Source organism: Eurosta solidaginis, chromosome 1 (genome assembly GCF_040869045.1).
Source record: "Eurosta solidaginis isolate ZX-2024a chromosome 1, ASM4086904v1, whole genome shotgun sequence".
NCBI lineage: Eukaryota > Metazoa > Arthropoda > Insecta > Diptera > Tephritidae > Eurosta > Eurosta solidaginis.
In genome coordinates this window covers 372,380,810-372,400,167 of record NC_090319.1, presented here as the reverse complement: position 1 = coordinate 372,400,167, position 19,358 = coordinate 372,380,810, and the positions used below count along the sequence as shown (strand labels likewise).

The 19,358-nt window shown below is 41.6% G+C and overlaps 2 protein-coding genes across 6 annotated transcripts in view; one reads left to right on the top strand and one right to left on the bottom strand.

Moving 5' to 3' along the window:
• Positions 1 to 19,358, top strand: part of Wdr37 (WD repeat domain 37) — a 199,162-nt gene that overhangs the window by 58,054 nt on the left and 121,750 nt on the right. The gene's annotated exons all lie outside the window — the stretch shown is intronic.
• Positions 1 to 19,358, bottom strand: part of LOC137238237 (mitochondrial protein C2orf69 homolog) — a 28,008-nt gene that overhangs the window by 1,232 nt on the left and 7,418 nt on the right. For all 5 annotated transcript variants that reach the window (XM_067763023.1, XM_067763022.1, XM_067763025.1 and 2 more), the window contains 5 exons: positions 6,974 to 7,213; positions 6,784 to 6,911; positions 4,893 to 4,997; positions 4,163 to 4,826; positions 2,576 to 2,741 (listed from right to left, as the gene is read on the bottom strand). In XM_067763023.1, the coding sequence (XP_067619124.1) occupies positions 2,576 to 2,741; positions 4,163 to 4,826; positions 4,893 to 4,997; positions 6,784 to 6,911; positions 6,974 to 7,213 (1,303 nt within the window). The remainder of the gene's footprint in view (positions 1 to 2,575; positions 2,742 to 4,162; positions 4,827 to 4,892; positions 4,998 to 6,783; positions 6,912 to 6,973; positions 7,214 to 19,358) is intronic.

Below are 19,358 nucleotides of genomic sequence, written 5' to 3'. Positions count from 1 at the left end.
GCTTCAATTGCACATTTCATTTCAGATAAATTACTTTTCTACATAACACGTAGCACCGCTCGTTAAAAAAAAATGTCTCCCCATATCTTACAATAAAACTTGATAAGTGAAATATCATTGATTCAAAACTATTTTTTGCTAAGTTATAGCTTATTATTCTAGTCTACGACCCTATTAAACTTATTTTATATCTAAGTTGCAGCGGTCTTTAACCGATCCCGTCCATTTTTACTAGAAATATTTTCTACTATAGGGAAAATTGGTGTACCCAATTTTATTACGATCCGTTAATTTTTCTTCGAGTTATGGCTCCCGAAACATATAAAATTGCTTAGTCATAAAAGGGGCGGTGCCACGCCCATTTTTTAAAATTTGAAGTTTTTCTATTTATTGTTATAAATCCACTTGGGAAATGAAATACCATTGATATAAAGCTCTTTTTTGCAAAGATATAGCTTATTTTATTCGTCCACGACCCTTTTAAAAATCTTTTATATAAAAGTGGCCGTGGTCCTTAACCGATTTCGTTAATTTTTCTTCAAAGCAGTCCTTATAGTAAAGGCAACCTAAAAACCTTTTATACAAAAGTGGCCGTGGTTCTTAACCGATTTCGTTAATTTTTCTTCAAAGCAGTCCTTATAGTAAAGGCAACCTCTCTGCCGAATTTTGTTATGATAGGTTTAACCATTTTTGATTTATGATTAATAATAATGGTAAAATTGATTTTATCACAAGTGGCCGGTGCCACGCCCATTTTAAATTTGTTTTTCAAATTTTTATCAAAAGTCCCAATATCAGTACACATGTCAAATTTCAACATTCTAGGTGTATTATTTACTAAATTATCAGATTTTTTGTGTTTTCCAAAATGTTATATATATATAAAAAGTGGGAGTGGCTATTATCTGATTTCGCTCATTTTCAATACCAATCTATTCTGGATCCAGATAAGCTCGTGTACCAAATTTGGTGAAGATATCTCAATATTTACTCAAGTTATCGTGCTAACGGACAGACGGACGGACATGGCTCAGTCAAATTTTATTTCGACGCTAATGATTTTGATATATGGAAGTCTATATCTATCTCCATTCCTTTATACCATTACAACCAACCGTTATCCAATCAAAGTTAATATACTCTGTGTGCAAAGCACCCTGAGTATAATAAAACATAAAATTTCGTTAAATTAAAAACTGAAATGACTTAGAGGATGCGCATTACCAACCAAATTTCTTGATCAGAGTGAAGCGGATGAAAAGATACCGGAAAATGTTAACCCAAAGAATCTGGAGATAATCCCGAAATGATCCATAGGATGAACTGCCCACTCTGTGTGGACCTCGAATAAGGAGTTCCATATCAAAACATAATAGGTGCACATACAATTTTTTTTGGATTTGATGAATTCATATTCTCCTTTATAGTATCTTCAAGATAGCAAAGCTGGTTCTGCAATTATTCGGAAAAGTCTTGAAGCTATACCGAAATGATCGCGAAATTGGTAGCGTGCTCAGGGCAAAGCAACACCAAAATTTTTGAAAGTTTTATTTTCAATTAGAAGAAAGTTTTTATAAGCAGGGTGGCCCCTCTGCAGTGATTTGGATGCCGTTTGGAGTAGACATGTAGGTTCCGTCATGCCAATTTGTGGGAAAAATTAATAAGGAGAACGACGCAATTCGAAAGAGAAGCTCGGCCTAAAATCTCTTCGCAGTTTATCGCGCCTTGCATTTATTTATTTATTTAGTTGCGAATTGACCATCAATCATGTCTGAATTGACCTCGAAAGAATCCGGAGAAAACCTGGAAATGATCCGGAAATTGTCCCGTAATTATTCGGATGATTCTGTTATTATTACGAAAACTGCATTTTACAAAATTCTTTGCAACAAAACCTATATGTGACCTGGAATCATGAAACGACCCTATTGTGCAAAAACAAGTTTTCGAAAAAAACGCGTTTAGTTTTTGTTTAGCTTGACTCTTGTAGCGGCCGACCGTTATGAGCGAATTTTGTAATTAAAATTTAAGTAACTTCCCGAAGCTTGAAACTTCGAATATAATTCAGAACCCGATGACAATGCAATAATAAGAAAAAAATCTCCGATAGGTGGCGCATGAATCGAAATATTTCAAAAAATCTTATTTGTGGTTAGAAAGATAGAAAACTGCTGTTTGTTCCATTGGAAAGAGCGTTAAATTTACTATAATAAAGTGAAGAACGGTATTTTTGCACAATAGGGTCGTTTCATGATTCCATGTCACATATAGGCTTATAGTGTATGTAAGCTTGCTAGCTCTCGTAAACAAATATAGGCAGTAGTCTAACTAAATATTTCACAACAATAAGCAAACTCCTGAAAGCAGACAGTGATGTTAACGCAACCGAGATGGCTATTACCTCTCAAGGTTTATATGACAAATACATCAAAAAGTTTTCGTTATAAATTGCATATGTATGCTGCGAGTTTACTTAGAGGGCATCATTTGGTACAATATATTGTAAAAAAACTATGCCTGAAGTAAGCTATTTATATTATAAGAAAACGTTTAAGTCTGAAAAAAGATGACTTACCCATTCGCGTGAGCGTTTCTAAGAGACTTCGAGAAGTTATCCATGTATTTTTTTGCCCACCATGCCCACCATCTAGCCAATACATATCTTTAATGCGCGACAGTAGTCGTATCATTGTACTATCATCCGGTGTGAGAGTTTTTAAGTAATGGAATTCGTAAATAAACTGAAGTGAAAGTTAATGAAGAAGAAAATAAATGAATGCACGTACGTTTACGCCGAGTATATATATATTTATTGATAAAACATAAGGCGTTCTTGTAGGCCGGAATTACATAGAACGCTGCGCCCAATGCTTTAAGGGCCAATTAATGGTGACTTATCCATAACCAGATAAGACAGCTGATCGAAGGGGCGAAGCATTGCTACAACAACAACAACAGCTGATCGAACCAACCTTATGCAAATCAATTTTAGATTAATGGTGCCATACCATAACGCTAAAGCCATAACCATATCATAGCCAACCAATTGGTTTTTGGTTTTTCGCAATATTCATAACCTAAAAATATTTGAGTTGGAGAATTTATCTACTCTTTGTAGATATTTGTATTGTTTTGGATACGTTTTGACTAAGAGACTTATTTTTTGTGGTTTGTGTTTGTAATTTTTTGCGTTTTCCTGATTTTTATGAAAATGTCAGCTGTTTAAGGTTATGGCACCATTAATCGATCACAATGGATATGGGTATGGTTACGACTATGGCGTTAGGGTTAAGGAAGTTTAATTGGCCCTTTAGCTTTCGACAGATAATCGTCGACGTCGCGGTAAAAGCTGCTATCTCTAAAACTTTACAGAAGCAAGAAAAACTAAATTTAATGAAAAGGTTGAAGTTTCGAAATATATTCAAAATATTTTCATAATTTTGTTGGAGTAAGCAGGTTTTATTTGCAGTAGCATGTGAGGAAATCCCTCCCCATTCCATCAGTATCAAAAAGACATATTGAGTGAAAGTTAATGTAAGCAGCTTCTACCGCGACGTCGACGATATGTTAAAATTTTTTGCTACGGTTTACGTTCCACAAACTGTGAGCAACAACAATGCACATAAACCTAACCTTCGCCGTCATCCAGTGAGTTTTACAGCTCAGGATCACGCTCAACTCTCACGGGAATGCTCTGGATCAGTGAGAGACTTCAAAAGCAGAGATTGTGATATTTTCGCACACGTGAAATGTGTTAGGCAGATGTCGCCGCTGTCTTTCATTTAACTCATACGGCGAAAGGCTAAGCAGCGACATCTATTTTTGAAAAAGTAGGTTTATTAAAGGCAGCGTTGCCAAACTAAAGACAAGTAATTAACAAATTATCTGGCTCACAAATTGAACCAGATTTCTATCTGGATTTATCTGGCTCAAATTGTTGTTGTTGCATTTACATGCAAAATTATTTATCAGGCTCAGGATCTTTGCCACCGGATGATGGCTATTGAAATCGAGGGCCTTGCCTCACAGTTCAATGTAAATGAGTCTTAAGTATTTCAAATTTATTTCGTCTTTATAATATATAAAAGCGTAGAGTCCTTAATTTCTATATTATAATGAACAATAAATTGCATTTTCGATTTTTACACTAAATTAGACTCACTTGATTGAGGACCACACAGCCTTTACTAAAGCCAATCAATACCAATTTCGCTTTATCCAAATTTAAATTTTCTCTCCACCACAAAGGATTACTATTTTGATGTTTTGTATGCTGTTGTTGTGCTTGTGCCAAACATTCATTACTATTACCATCACCACCTATATTATTGAAATGTAGTACATTGTTGACTTGCGCTTGTTGTGTTGATTGTGGTGGTGACCGTGATGTGTTGTTTTGTGAATTTGTCGACGTTGGTGACATACTGCTGTTAACAGTATTATTTAATATTGCTGATTCACCGTCAGCAGTGTTACTATTAGTAACACCATCAACGGCACTTGCATCGTCGCTTTCAACGCCATTACCACCAGCACTACTAGCAGTATTTGTACTACCGACATTAGGGAATATTACACCACCATCGGCATCGACAGTAACATTTTCTTGAACTTGTAATATATCAATATCCATATCTTGATTACTATCATTTAATGTTGATGTGGAGGAGACAGATGAAGGATCAGTGGAAGCTGTGGATAGCGTAGAGGAGACTAATGCAGCAGCGGCGGCGACAGCAGCAGCAGCAGCTGCCGCTTGTGCAGCCTGATCCATTATTTCATTTTCGGGTATAGAGATCAGTCGCTGGGAAAGATTTTGAAGTAATCTATGGTGATGTAAAATTGGTATTATTGATCCATCTATTGTTAAAGATTATGTATTAAATACTCACTTTTCTAAATGTTGCAATGCATGGTTCATAGGGGTATGATCGGGAACACCAGCGTTATTACCACGTACAAAATTATCGAAGCAACTAAATGTTTTAAATTCCATTCTGCAAACACACAAAAAAAATTATTAAGCACTAAAGGCCACACATGAAAAAGAATGAATAATTTTGGAATTCTAAGTGAACATGATATACTGGTGGGTTTAAATTTTCCCCATGTTATACGCACGGGGTCAAGTAATACATTTATCTTCTGAATCTTGTAAAGCTTAAAAGAGGCCTATTTTTTGTAATGATTAATAACATTGATGGGCATTGGACCGAATTGATTTCCTTGAAGAGATTGCGGCATAGACAAAAAAGAAATATCTTCGATTTTCAAAGTCAGCCTAAAAATAGGGATTGATCGGCAGATGTTCGCTTCCAAAACAAATATATGAAGTCTTCAACAGCTGTAAGGGTCTGCCTTCCTTTCCTGACCCCAGCAGGTTAGGGGTTAGAATATACCCGCGGTAGGTATGACTGTCGTAAGAGGCGACTAAAATACCAAATAGATGCAAGGGGTTGTGTAGCGCAACCCTTTCAAGGGGTTGCCAGCGCAATATATAGCTTCTCCAATCCAATTTTTTTTTTAATCCAATTGCTAAACTCACCTATCCGTGGGGATTCCTGTTTCATTAACAGCTGAGGCTCTGGCGACCCCGAACTCCTCATGGATCTAGGGGGTGACAGGGCGGTATGGCCTAGAAGGTCGCATGTGGTCCTACCAAATCGGTCCCGAGATGGTCGGGCCTGGTACCGGAAGGAAGCGGATCTGCATCCGGCAAAGGACCATCAACATCGATAACATTCCCCAAGGCCTTCGGGGAGTGTCCTTATCGCTACAACAACAACAACAGCCTTCCTTTCCCATTTTAATGCTATACATTTGTTTCAAGCTCATAAATGTAAGTGTTATAACGGCTCAGAAGGCAGATCTTCGAAAAAATAAGGGCCATAAATCATAATACCCTATTTATTATCTTATATTCCTGTAGCTCACCCAGCCTTACCTTCTTTTACTCACTCTTACTTATGTCATAACAACTTTAATAAAACTGAAAGCGATTCCGATATGGTCTTGTTGTTGTTGTAGCGATAACGTCACTCCCCGAAGGCCTTGGCGAGTGTTATCGATGTTGATGGTCCTTTGCCGGATGCAGATCCAGTACGTTCCGGTAACAAGCACCATCAAGGTACTAGCCTGACCATGTCGTGAACGATTTAATATTACCATATAAACCTTTTAGGCCATACCGCCCTTCCACCCTTAAATCCATGAGGAACTTGGGGTCGCCACAGCCTCGACTGTTAAAGAAACGGGATTAGCCACGGGTAGGTGAGGTTGAGACGATTGGGTTGAAAGGACTACGCTACACAACTCCTTGCATAGTCGCCTCTTACGACCGACATACCTGCCGCGGGTATATTCTAAGCCCCTAACCCGCTGGGGGTCCGATATGGTTTAGTATATTATCTTTAACAGTATGTCTTAATGGTCCCGAAATTAATACGAAAGCATTCCAAAACAAACCAAATGATTCTAGAATTAAATTTCGATAAATTTCTTCAAAAGACCCCAAAATAATAGTCCAACATAACCCGAAATGCTCCTTATCTGCAGAAGGCCACTTTTCGAAATATTTTGTATTTTTAGTCTTAGTCAAATATATTCAGAGTTGTGACGACTTAAAAATACTGTTCACAGAGACGGGGGAAGGTTGGAAGGTTTTTTTGGGAGGCATTGTCGAGTTGTGGAGAAATTCTTAGACCTCAATTTATATGAAGCATTTTTTTATTTTATCAGCGGTCAAGATCAGTATAAATATTAAAAGTTGTATCCATTGCTTACCTCACAGGCCGGATGACAATGATGTGAGCGCGAGGAAAAGCCTCACGTAAAAGTATCGCCGAATTTTCTAAATTGTATTTCATGTAACCACGACTATCTCGATTCGTTTCCATGCTCTCCGGAAAGTCCTAAACATAAAAAAGGGGATTTAGTAGGTGCAATTTTGTCATAATCTGAAATATTTGAATACCTGCACGTCACCACCAAAGTAAACCACTGCCGTCGAATCTTCGGCATTCTCGCTGCTTGTCGGCCGTATTGGTGGGCAATAGACAATATCATTTGCCCGATTTTGAAAGCCAGTAACGGCAAATATGCGAAATGGGCCAGCTGACGTGCTCGGTGTGCATAGACGATCGGTACTGCCGCCTAGCATTACCCCGAAGTTTGTGACCCTTTTTTGTAGTTTCAAAAAATGTTCAATGATTGCCTGTAATACAAATTTGCATAAGTAATACAAATTTTTTTATTTTAAATATTGCAATTGGTCTGCGCGGTGTAAATTCCCTTCTTAAACGCTGTTGAGGTATTTTTAGGTACAATTCTGCACATCACTATAGCTCCGTAAGAAAATGCGCGGACTTAGCCACACCAAGCTTGCTTCGTTATAATCCCGAAACAAACTTCAACTCGGTATGATCCAAAAAAAAAAAACAACAAATATAAGGCGCAATAGACCTTCGAGACTTAGGCGGAGTTTCTCTTGAAATTGTTCTAAAGTATTTTATGTTGCTTATCCCAAGACATGAACCCCGAACCTTCGGGGTGGTAGATGAACATGTTACCACCACAACCTCCCGGCGTCCAAAACACAGCATTCCCGAAACTAACCTTTACTTATCCAGAAAGTCCTTCGGGACGGCTAGGATAGTTTCGGGATTGGTGGATTTTATCCTGATAGATTTCCGGAGTATTACTGAAGGCAATACCGAAATGGTCTTCAAATGATTCCAAAACCATTTCCAACCAAAATTATCTTTAAAAAAATTCCGAAATTATTCCTTAATACTTCCGTAACTATACACGAAAGAGTTACAAAATTATTCGAACTTAGCCCCATAATGATCCTGACAGTTCCCAAATGAACTGGAGATAGTACCAAAAAGATCGCGAACACAATCCCGAAATAGTACCGGAGAGATCCCAAAAGATATCTGAAAACGTGCACGAAATAATCCCGAAATTATTGTGATATAATCCCGAAGTATCACATACATAATCAAAAATTGTTTGAAAATACTATCAAAATGATTCCGAAGTAACACCGAAAGTACCCTCGGTAACTATCACGAAGTTATCTCAAGATAGTCCCGATATCATTGTTGTTGTATTAACAACAGACACTCCCCGAAAGTTTTGGGGAGTGTTATCGATGTTGATGGTCCTTTGCCGGATATAGATCCGGTACGTTCCGGTAACAAGGCACCATTAAGGTACTAGCCCGACCATCTCGTGAACGTCCCGATATCATTCTGAAGCTTATTCCAAAATAGTCCTGCAATTATCACGAAACAGCCCTAAAACAAAGCCAAAAACGATTTTAAATAATCCTGAAATGATCCGGAAACTATTAGGAAAACAACCCAGAATGGTCGAGATAATTCGACCGACTCAGTCATGAAATGTAGCCGAAATCATCCTGCAAACAAATCCAAAACTATTCTGATATGAACCAGCTCAATGGGCACTTTCTTAAATTTGCTTAGACCTCGATCTATATAACCCATATCACAACTACCCATTCGTCTAAGTCAAATACTACTTGAGAAAATTGGTTAAGTTAATATGCTTAAAGTTACAAAAAATAAACATAATTAAATTCAAACAAACAGTGATGAGCTGTATACGCTTTACGCAGACATGTCGATAGTGCGACGAATAAAAATCCAAAGGCTTCGCTTGCTGGGTCATGCAATGCGAATGGACGAATACGCTCCGGCCAAGAAAGTATTTCATGCACCGCAGTTTGGAAGCATAGGGAAAGGGAAACCTCCACTTAGTTGGGAGAGACAGGTGGAGGAAGACTTTACGTCGTTTAGGTGGTTAAACGCCACTTAATGAATGAAATACAAACGTTTACCATAAGGCTATACTTCAGAATTTGGCTGAAGAGCACCCTTTCTTTCTTCATTTACGAGCTATCTCATCTTAAAATGTATTGTAGAGGCATTTATAAAGAATATTCTATGTAAATGCTTTCTTAAAATGCGAAATGGGACGTTAGTTAATAATTTTGAGATAGAACGTTTTTGGAAAAGATTTCTTCAAACAAATTCTGGTATCCGACGCTTTCCAAAAATTGTGTGAGATAGGGCGTTTTAGAAACGAAACCGGAGATAGTGATATTCCTCTCAGAAGGTGATTTATAATATTAATAAGATAAGATTTTTAAAATAAAAACGAGCTCTAGGCCAAATAATTGTATACATATTAAAATCATAAAAATACACATTTGCACAAGTACAGAACTTACATTGTTGAATGCAAATGTGTATTTTTATGATTTAATATGTATGTTTGTTCTTTTCGTACCTAGTCCTGATGATGACTTCAGACTGAAGTCGAAATATCGACAAATTAAATAAAATTCACGTATTGTGTTTTATTAAGAATATACAATTATTTGGCCTAGAGCTCGTTTTTATTTAAAAAGTTATAATTCAAAGGCCGTAAACAACAAAAATAATAAGATAAGATATCAAAACCAATTTATCGAACAGTGACGACGAACCCGATCCCGCAATCGATGATGATGGAATAAATATCCCCCATCCGATTATGACGAAGTCAGAATAGCAATAACTAGATTGAAAAACCACAAGGCCGCGGGCGTTGATGAATTGCCTGCGGAACTATTCAAATACGGCGGAGAGGAGTTGGTAAGGCGCATGCATCAGCTTCTTCGCAAAATATGGGCGGACGAGTGCATGCCCGACGATTGGAATCTAAGTGTTCTTTGCCCAGTTCACAAGAAGGGGGATACTGCAAACTGCACCAACTATCGCGGAATTAGCCTTCTTAATATCGCATATAAGGTCCTGTCAAGTGTTTGTGCGAAAGATTGAAGCCCACCGTGAATCGGCTGATTGGACCTTATCAGTGCGGCTTCAGACCTGGTAAATCTACCATCGACCAGATTTTCAAAATGCACCAAATCTTGGAAAAACACGCGAAAAAAGAATCGACACACATCACCTCTTCGGCGATTTTAAAGCCTTCGACAGCACGAAAAGGAGCTGCCTATATGCCGAGTGTTCGAGAGAAAAGTTCTTCGAAAGATTTATGGACATCTACGCGTTGGCGATGGCGAGTACCGAAGAAGATTTAACGATGAGCTCTACGAGCTATACGCAGACATCAACATAGTCCAGCTAATTAAAACGCAGCGGCTGCGCTGGCTAGGCCATGTTATGCGAATTATGAGGTGGGGTTGGTAAAAGGCTGAGGTATGCTCAGTCAATCCAGAGTCGGGTGGAAGTCCCACTTCCTCCACCTAAATAAATACACAGTAAATTAGTGTTTTGATTTCAAACACACATACACATACGCGGCTCTCAGGCTAGAATATCCACAACCTTGAATCCAGTAGGGAGAGAGAGAGATGTTTTCTAGCTAGTGTCGCTGTGAATATTACGATCCAAGGACGGCGGCCAAAGTGTGATGACGGCGGTAGTTGTGATCACGCCTGTATAGAGAGTGTTAAATGATACTGGTTCTCACCAAGAGCTATGACGGTGGTGGTGGCTAGACTCCGGGATGGGATGTCCAAGGATCTGGGTGGCGATGGTGGTTGTACCTAAGGCGAAGTGTCGATTAGTGAGGGTCTACTGACTAATTTGAACTAACTACAGTATATTGGCTCGGGTATTCGTTTCGGGTAGTGGGAGAGTTTGTCCCGCCGAGACGCTAAGACGTGTTCCCCTCTTACCTAAGCCAGATATCCGTGCGTTACGGGTTAAGTCCCGTCTTACTCAGAAGAGATGATGACCAAAATGTTAGGGCTTCCGAAAGGCAGAGGAAGCGTACTGTCGGTGGAACCGACCTTGTAACCACACCCCTCTAACCCAAAGGGTACCCCTTGCCGACTTCCAACGGCAGCCGGCACGCACTCCACTCACCTAAGGCGAAGTGTGCCTGGTGTGATTTGCCAAATCATCTTATTCATGTTTGTCTATAAACACACTGGGAATTATACTCGCATTGCCGCGCACAGCGCACCAACGAATGAAAATTCTCAACCATTGTGTGTGTACCATCGCTGGCCTGCCTTGTGCTTGCGCGATGGTTGTTAGGCCGGAATGTATGCAATTGTGTATATCTGTATGTCGGTATGTATGCATGGCTGTCACCATGCATTGTGGTTGAACGGTGGGCCAGTTATATGCAGTGGTTACATATAATATGCAGGATGGGTGCTGTATGAGCGATAGATATTGTGACGTAGTATTTGCTACGTTACAGACTGAAAGATGACGCTCCGGCCAAGAAAATGTTTCTATCGGAACCCGCCTATGAAAGCAGAGGTAGAGGGCGGCTCCCACTACGCTGGACGGACCAGGTGGAAGACGATTTAAAGTCCCTTGGTGTGACCAATTGGCGCCGGTTGGCAGAGAGAAGGAGCGACTGGCGCGCCTTGTCGGACCGCCATAACCGTTTAAACGGTTAAGCGGCAATTAAGTAAGTAAGATATCAAAACTTTGCACTTCTTATATGCACCTCAAATTCATAGTTTTGTACACAATTCCCTATACTAGTAATATTCAATGAGCCTTTAGACGGTTTATAATAATTTGCATTCGATTATTTAAGTAGTTCAGAAGTGTTCTATTTATTGTACTAGCCCGACCATCTCGGGAACTATTTAATATGGTCTCATTAAACATGATGGGCCATCCCGCCCTCCACTCCCTAGTTCCACGGAAGGTCGAGGTCGCTAGAGCCTCGCCTGATAAATACATATGTGTAGGATTGCCCTCGGTCAGGTAAGGTTGAAAATTGGGTGGCAGAAGCTGTAAGACTATAAAGCTTTGCATGGCAGCTATTCAAAATTTGTCCTCCTCGAATAGGGAAACGAACTCTAACGCTCCTAATACTCACGGAATTACCGCTAGGCTATGAGTGCATATGGTTTAGTTTAGTTGCTCCTTTTATTGGGTGCCTTTGGCAGTGCCAAATCAGAGAGTATGCGTATAATTATTTTCAGTTTTTTGTAATAATGAAATAAAAATTATTAATAATCGGCTAAACACTTATCTAATTTTAAGAATATATGGAAAATTAACAGACACGTAAGTCCAATACTAACAATTAAGGAAGTCTAAGTTCGTGTGAAACCGAACATTACATACCCCGCTGTACACTTGAAATGTTGTTGTTGTTTGTTTTGTGTGCTTAATAGTGTTACAAGGCTGCGCAATAATACATATACATATGGTTCTATTCTGAACTAATTTTCGTTTAAAAGAAGCAAAAAGGATACAGAGGCTAGCACCAATGACCTTGAGCGGATAATAATGCAGTCTTCCTTCAGATATGGGGATTTCCCCACTGTTTATTATACTCAGCGTGCTTTGCACACAGAGTATATTAACTTTGATAGGATAACGGTTGGTTGTACAGGTATAAAGGAATCGAGATAGATATAGACTTCCCTATATCAAAATCATCAGCGTCAAAAAAAAAAATTTGATTGAGCCATGTCCGTCCGTCCGTTAGCACGATAACTTGAGTAAATATTGAGATATCTTCACCAAATTTGGTGCACTAGCTTATCTGGACCCAGAATAGGTTGGTATTCAAAATGAGCGAAATCGGATGATAACCACGCCCACTTTTTATACATATGTATATATAAAATTTTGGAAAAAAATTGGTAATTTAGTAAATAATACACTTAGAATTTGACATGTAGACTGATATTGACTCTTGATAAAAATTTTGAAAAATTGTTTAAAATGGGCGTGGCACCGCCCACTTGTGATAAAATCAATTTTACAAATAATATTAATCATAAATCAAAAATCGTTAAACCTATCGTAACAAAATTCGGCAGAGGTTGCCTTTACTATAGGGAATGCTTTGAAGAAAAATTAACGAAATAGGTTAAGGACCACGCCCACTTTTATGTAAACGATTTTTAAAAGGGTCGTGGGCTAATAAAATAAGCTATATCTTTGCAAAAAAGAGCTTTATATCAATGGTGTTTCATTTCCCAAGTGGATTTATAACAATAAATAGAAAAACTTAAAATTTTAAAAAATGGGCGTGGCACCGCCCGTTTTATGACTAAGCAATTTTCTGTTTCGGGAGCCATAACTCGAAGAAAAATTAAGGGATTATAATAAAATTGGGTACACGGATTTTCCCTATAGCAGGAAATATTTCTAGAAAAAATGGACGAGGTCGGTTAAAGACCACGGCAACTTAGATATAAAACAAATTTAAAAGTGTCGTAGACTAGAATAATAAGATATAACATAGCAAAAAATAGTTTTGTATCAATGATATTTCACTTATCAAGTTTTATTATAAGAGGAGACATTTTTTTAACGGGTTGTGCCACGCGTTATGTAGAAAAGTAATTTATGTGAAATGAAATGTACAATTGAAACTCACGCTGAGTATATAATGTTCGGTTACGCCCGAACTTAGACACCTTTACTTGTTTTAAAATAAAGATATAACAGAGCAAGTAAAATACGATTGGCACAAAACTATTTTTCGCTAAGATTTAACTTATTATTTTTACCTACAACCTTTTTAAAGTCATTTATATATAAGTGGGCGTGGTACTTAACCAATGTTATCAATTTTTACTAGAAATAAGGAAATATAAGGAAAATATAGTACCCAATTTTGTTACAATATGTAAATTTTTCATGGAGTTATGGCTCCCCAAAAAACGGTGCCACACCCATTTTCAAGAATTTTAGTATTTTCCAATTTAATGTTATAAATTAATTTAGAAAGTAAAATTCTATTGATATAAAGCTCTTTTCCTGCCGCTGGTTGGCCATCATCTATACTAACTGCCTCAGGCTTAACTATAATCCCGAAGTCTTGGCACACGGTTAGGGTTATTTTCATTCCGAAGGCCGGCAGAAGCTCTCATGTATCACCTAAGGATTTTAGGCCAATCAGTCTCTCGTCGTTTCTTCTTAAGACGTTTGAGCGGTTGATTGACCTGTACCTACGGGAAAGGATACCTCGGGGGGTTCTGTCGGTTTCACAGCATGCGTACTGCAAGGGCAGATCGACGGAAACGGCTCTCCATTCGATTGTAAAGCAAAAAGAGGGGTCCCTAGAACACAAATAGTATGCTCTGGGTGCCTTTCTAGACATCGAGGGGGCTTTTAACAATGTCTTACCGGGGGCAATCGAAAGAGCTCTGGTGTGTTTAGGAGTCGAGGCGGCTCTGGTTGAATTTATTATCAAACTTCTATGCGGCAGAATTGTCGCAGCGGAGTGGGGAGAGGCCATAATTAAGAGGATGGTGTGCAGGGGCACGCCACAGGGGGGGGTGTACTATCTCCTATCCTCTGGGTTGTGGTAGTCAACGAGCTTCTTGTGGAGCTGGAACCCAATGGTTATCGGGTGGTTGCCTATGCAGATGACCTCTCTATCCTAGTCAGAGGCAAATTTTTGGGCACCCTGCTCGATGTTCTGCAGGGCTACCTGGATACTGTGGCTAGGTGGGCTGAATCATGTGGATTGGCGGTTAACCCAGGAAAAACGGAATTGGTTCTTTTTACAAGCAGATATAAGATGCCCGATTTCAGAACTTCCTCGATGGGGTTAAATATTTGGGGATTGTTTTGGACAAGAAACTGTACTGGAGACCCAATGTGGAAGATCGAGCCAGGAAGGCCGCCATTGCCTTGTACTGCTGTAGAGGGGCTATCGGAAAGAGATGGGGACTCTCGCCAGGAGTAGTACACTGGATTTATGAGATGGTGGTCAAACCGATTCTGCTATATGGGGTGCTGGTCTGGTGGAAAGCACTGGAGACGGCGAGCAAAATGTTAATGTCTGTGCAACGAACGGCGCTGATCTGTAGCAGTGGCGCTCTCAAGACAACACCTACCTTGGCACTGAACGTCATGCTGAACATATACCCAGTAGATATTGCGGGTCCATGGAAGAGGCGCCTAGTACCTCCAAGAGGAGCAAAATTACCGGTGGCAACGCCTCGGTATCAGCCGGAGCGCTGCGAGGGGCCAAAACTTTTCCAGAAATGGTTCGTAGTAGCCTTCAAGTTGCGCTAGTGGATGCGACCACCAACAGCGGCAAGCCCGTCTTGGAGAAGTGGGGGGGGCTAGAGGCAAGGCTGTCTCAGATGGTCATTGACTTTGTCATGGCCAACCCGGAGGGTAATCTCCCCTCCTTCGACTCGGCGGAGGTTGTTCGCGGGTACCGGGTGGTCAAATGCGAGGACCAGCAGTCCAAGGACTTCTTGGAGAAGTGGGTGATGGTCCTAGGGGAGGTCTGAGAGGGCTTAAGGATTAAGCTCATCCCGGCCGCCGATATACCAAAAAGATCCCGAGCTCGGGTATGGATCCCGATAATGAAAATAGACAGTGGGACGCTGTTGAAGTATTTGCGGGCTCACAACCGCGATGTGCCCATGGAGGACTGGGTAGTCATCAAGGCAGAGGAATCGCGACGGAACAGCCTCTCTTTCGTGCTCCTCATATCAGAGGATAGCATTACTCCGCTTGAAAAAGCGGACTTCGCCCTCCGTTTCGGCGTGCGGCGCGCCAAGGTGAAAATCCTCCGGTACCCTCAGGAGGAGGAGGAAGAACCGGATGAGGTCGACGATGGTAACAAGCGCCTGGAGGGCTTGCAGCTCGCCGACCAAGAACCTGGACCCTAATAGTTCCAACGCGTCTAACGGTTATTCAAATTAACCTCCAGCACTCTAGGCTGGCCTCGGACAACCTTGCCGTCTTCCTACTGGAGGAGGACGTTGATATAGCCCTTGTTCAGGAGCCGTGGATGTGGAACACCCAGGTGAAAGGGCTTTCAATAAAGGGATACTCTACGTTTTACAAGCGCGAGGACGGTAAACCTAGGACATGCGTTTTGGTAAAATCTAACTACAATGTTTTTCTTGTTTCTTCTCATAGCTCTTCGGATCTGACAACGATTTCGCTAGAGACAGCTGACGGAGTCAGCATACTAATTGCTTCTTGCTATATGCCGCATGAAAAGGACGCTCCACCGGAGGATGGACCTGGATGGAACTTGGTGGTGGGGAGGGAGGGATGGCCTGAAGGTTTAATGTGGCCATAGAAATCGTTCCCGAGATGGTCGGGCCAGCACCTTAATGGTGCTGTGTTACCGGAGCGTATCGGATCTGTATCCGACAAAGGACCATCACATCGATAACACTCCCCAAAGCCTTCGGGGAGTAACCTAATCGCTACAACAACAACAACAGCAATATTCGGGTAGACAGCTGGAGGGTATCAGATAGTCAGTCGTTTTCTGACCACAGGATACTATTCAATATCTGCCTTAATGTAGAAATTCCTATTCCCTATCGTAATCCAAAGAGGACGAATTGGCGAAAGTTCGTCAAAGTGGTAGGAAATAAGCAAGGTAGGTATTCGGCACAGTAAATTTCATCAGTGGAGGACCTTGATGCTAACAGTAGCAAGCTGGAGGAGGCCTTAGGGTCTGCCCTCCGGATAGCTTGTCCAACTAGTTTTAGTAAAAAGGAATACCCCCCTGGTGGAATTCCAACCTTTTTACGCTAAGGAAAGAGACTCGCAAACTATCTACAACCTGAGCCGGTTAAATGGAAACAGGAACCATGTAAAGATATTCTCAGGTGCTACAAAAAAGCTGTTCAGAAGGCAAAGACGGAATGCTGGAAAGATTTTTGCTCTTCTATCGAGTCAACTATCTTCGAGAATTGATAAGATTCTCTCGAAGGAAAAATCCTGCCCATCCTTCTTGAGGAAAGAAGATGGATCATGGACAGGGAGCTCCGCTAAAACAGTGGAGCTGCTGGTAAAAACGCACTTTCCAGGCTGTAGTTCCAGCCAAATGGAACCGAGGGAGTATACAGGGGTAATACCCTCCCTCCGGTTAATAAATGAACTTATAACGGAAAAAAGATAGAATGGGCTAGCAACAGTTTTTCGCCAAACAAATCCCCAGGACCGGATGGCATTTTCCCAGCGATGCTACAAAAAACTAGCTGTCTGGTGATTCCCTGGATGGAACGCATCTTTAAAGCCTGCATTCGACTTAATCATGTGCCCCTAAATTGGAGAGGGACCAGGGTGGTCTTCATCCCAAAGGTCAATAAGAGGGGACATGAAAAGCCTAAGGACTTCAGACCCATCAGTCTTTCGTCGTTTGTTCTAAAAACGTTTGAAAGCCTACTGGACGTCCACATTCGCGGTAGGTTGGATACCTCGGGGCTGTCAGCAGCCCAACACGCCTATCTCAGGGGCCGCTCAACAGACACCGCTCTACATGAAGTGGTTCACAAGGTAGAGTCGTCCTTCGAAAACAAACAATTTACCCTGGCTGCATTCTTGGACATAGAGGGAGCTTTCAATAATGTCCGGCTGGAAGCAATAGAAGGCGCCCTTCATGTACTCGGAATAGAGGACCCTATCGTAAACTGGATAGGGACGGCTCTGCGGTCCAGAATGATAAGCGCTAAACTAGGGGCTAGTGAGGTGACGGCATATCCGTGGAGGGGGACCCCTATGTATGCCTGCAAAGGAATGCTAGGTAAAAAGTGGTGTCTGAGGCCAGACCTCATGGCCTGGATGTATAAGGCAGCTATTCGACCAATTCTGACATATGGGGCTCTCGTATGGTGGAAGGCGGTAGAGGTGAAATACATAACTAACATGCTAGGGAAAGTTCGACGATCTGCCTGCGGAGCGATCACGGGGGCAATTAGGTCGTGTCCCTCGGAAGCTGTAAACGTGATTTGCAATGTTCGACCGTTAGATCTATTTATCAAGGAAACGGCATCTCAAAGGGGCCCTAAGGCTTCGGGAGTTGGGCCTTTGAAGGGAGCGTACATACGGGCACGGCCGTATCCTGCTCAATATTAACGACTCCCGAATCTTGGCAAAAATGGACTACATATGTCCAAAGAGAGTCCTCAACACAAACTACACAATTCTCTTCCCCACAAGGAAAGATTGGGGGATCACTCAGAGATTCGAAATCTCGGTTTTCACGGACGGATCCGAAATGGGCCGCGGAGTGGGAGCGGGAGTATTTGCGAATGTCCCCCCACGTCCTTATGTATGCGGCTTCCCGACTCGGCAAGTGTGTTTCAAGCTGAGATTTTCGCTATCCGAGAGGCGTGCAAAGCGTTAATGGATATCAAAGGTAACGGTAACGGGGTAGCCATTTTCTCCGATAGCCAGGCGGCTCTTGGGGCACTCGGGTCAGAGACGATATCATCAGACCTGGTTGGTCAGTGTAGGGAGAGCGCCATGATTCTGGCGAGCCGGCAAATCCTTACCCTGATATGGGTACCGGGGCATCGAAACCGGGGCGGCTCTTGATGTCTCAGGAGTGGAGGTCCTTGCACCCCTGGGACTTATCAAGGCTCGCATCTCCCAGCTCTGGTTGGGGGAGGCCAACAATAGGTGGAATCGGTTGCGGACCTGTAGTTTCCAAGAGCATGTGACCACTATATAACGAAAAACTATCGATGCCGTCCTTAAGATGAACAGAAGGGACATATCCAGAGTAGATACGGTGCTCACGAGGCATTGGACAATTGGGGTACATGCGGCACGGATGGGACTGGAACACAATACCTCCTGTCGCAGCTGCTAGCGTCCGGAGGCGGAGAATGCCCAGCACACTGTCGAAGCAGAATAAAGTTTCTTGGAAAGCCCTTTTTCGAAAGCCTCCCAGAACTCAAGGATGTTAGGGCGGGAGAGCTTCTCAAATTCATAAACTCCACGGGATGGACATAGGGTGACGGGGTTTTCCCTGAGGCACGTGAAAATGTTCATTAGTATTCTTACAACACCCTTTCATTGGTTAACTCACGAGTTTGTGGTATCAAAACGGCGCATGAGCGCTAATTGGAGTCAATTGGGACTCGCCACTACAACCAACCAACCAACCAGATATTGCGGGAAAAGCGGCTGCGGCAAGGTCGTTGGTCAGGCTTCGTGATACGGGATATGGGCTTTCTGACCGTGGACACTCTAGCCTTCTTACCAGTTTCGACTTTATCCCGGACAGAACGGACTATTGTATGCCGATAACTGCTCCCTATACAACCTTCACCCCAGTCATTCCACCGAGAGAGGAGTGGGAGGGAGGAATTATCTGGGGCATGGGACCGGTTAACTTGTTCACGGATGGGTCGAAGCTGGATGGAAAGGTTGGTGGGGGGGTCTTTTGTCAAGAGCTAAATGTAAGCCGTAAGTTTAAGTTGGCTGATCACTGCAGTGTATTCCAAGCGTAAGTTGCTACGATTAAGGATGCGGTGGATGGAATGCTATCCAGTGCTACTACGGTTAGGGAATTTAACATCTACTCTGATATCCAAGTGGCTATCAAGGCCTTGAGCTCAACTA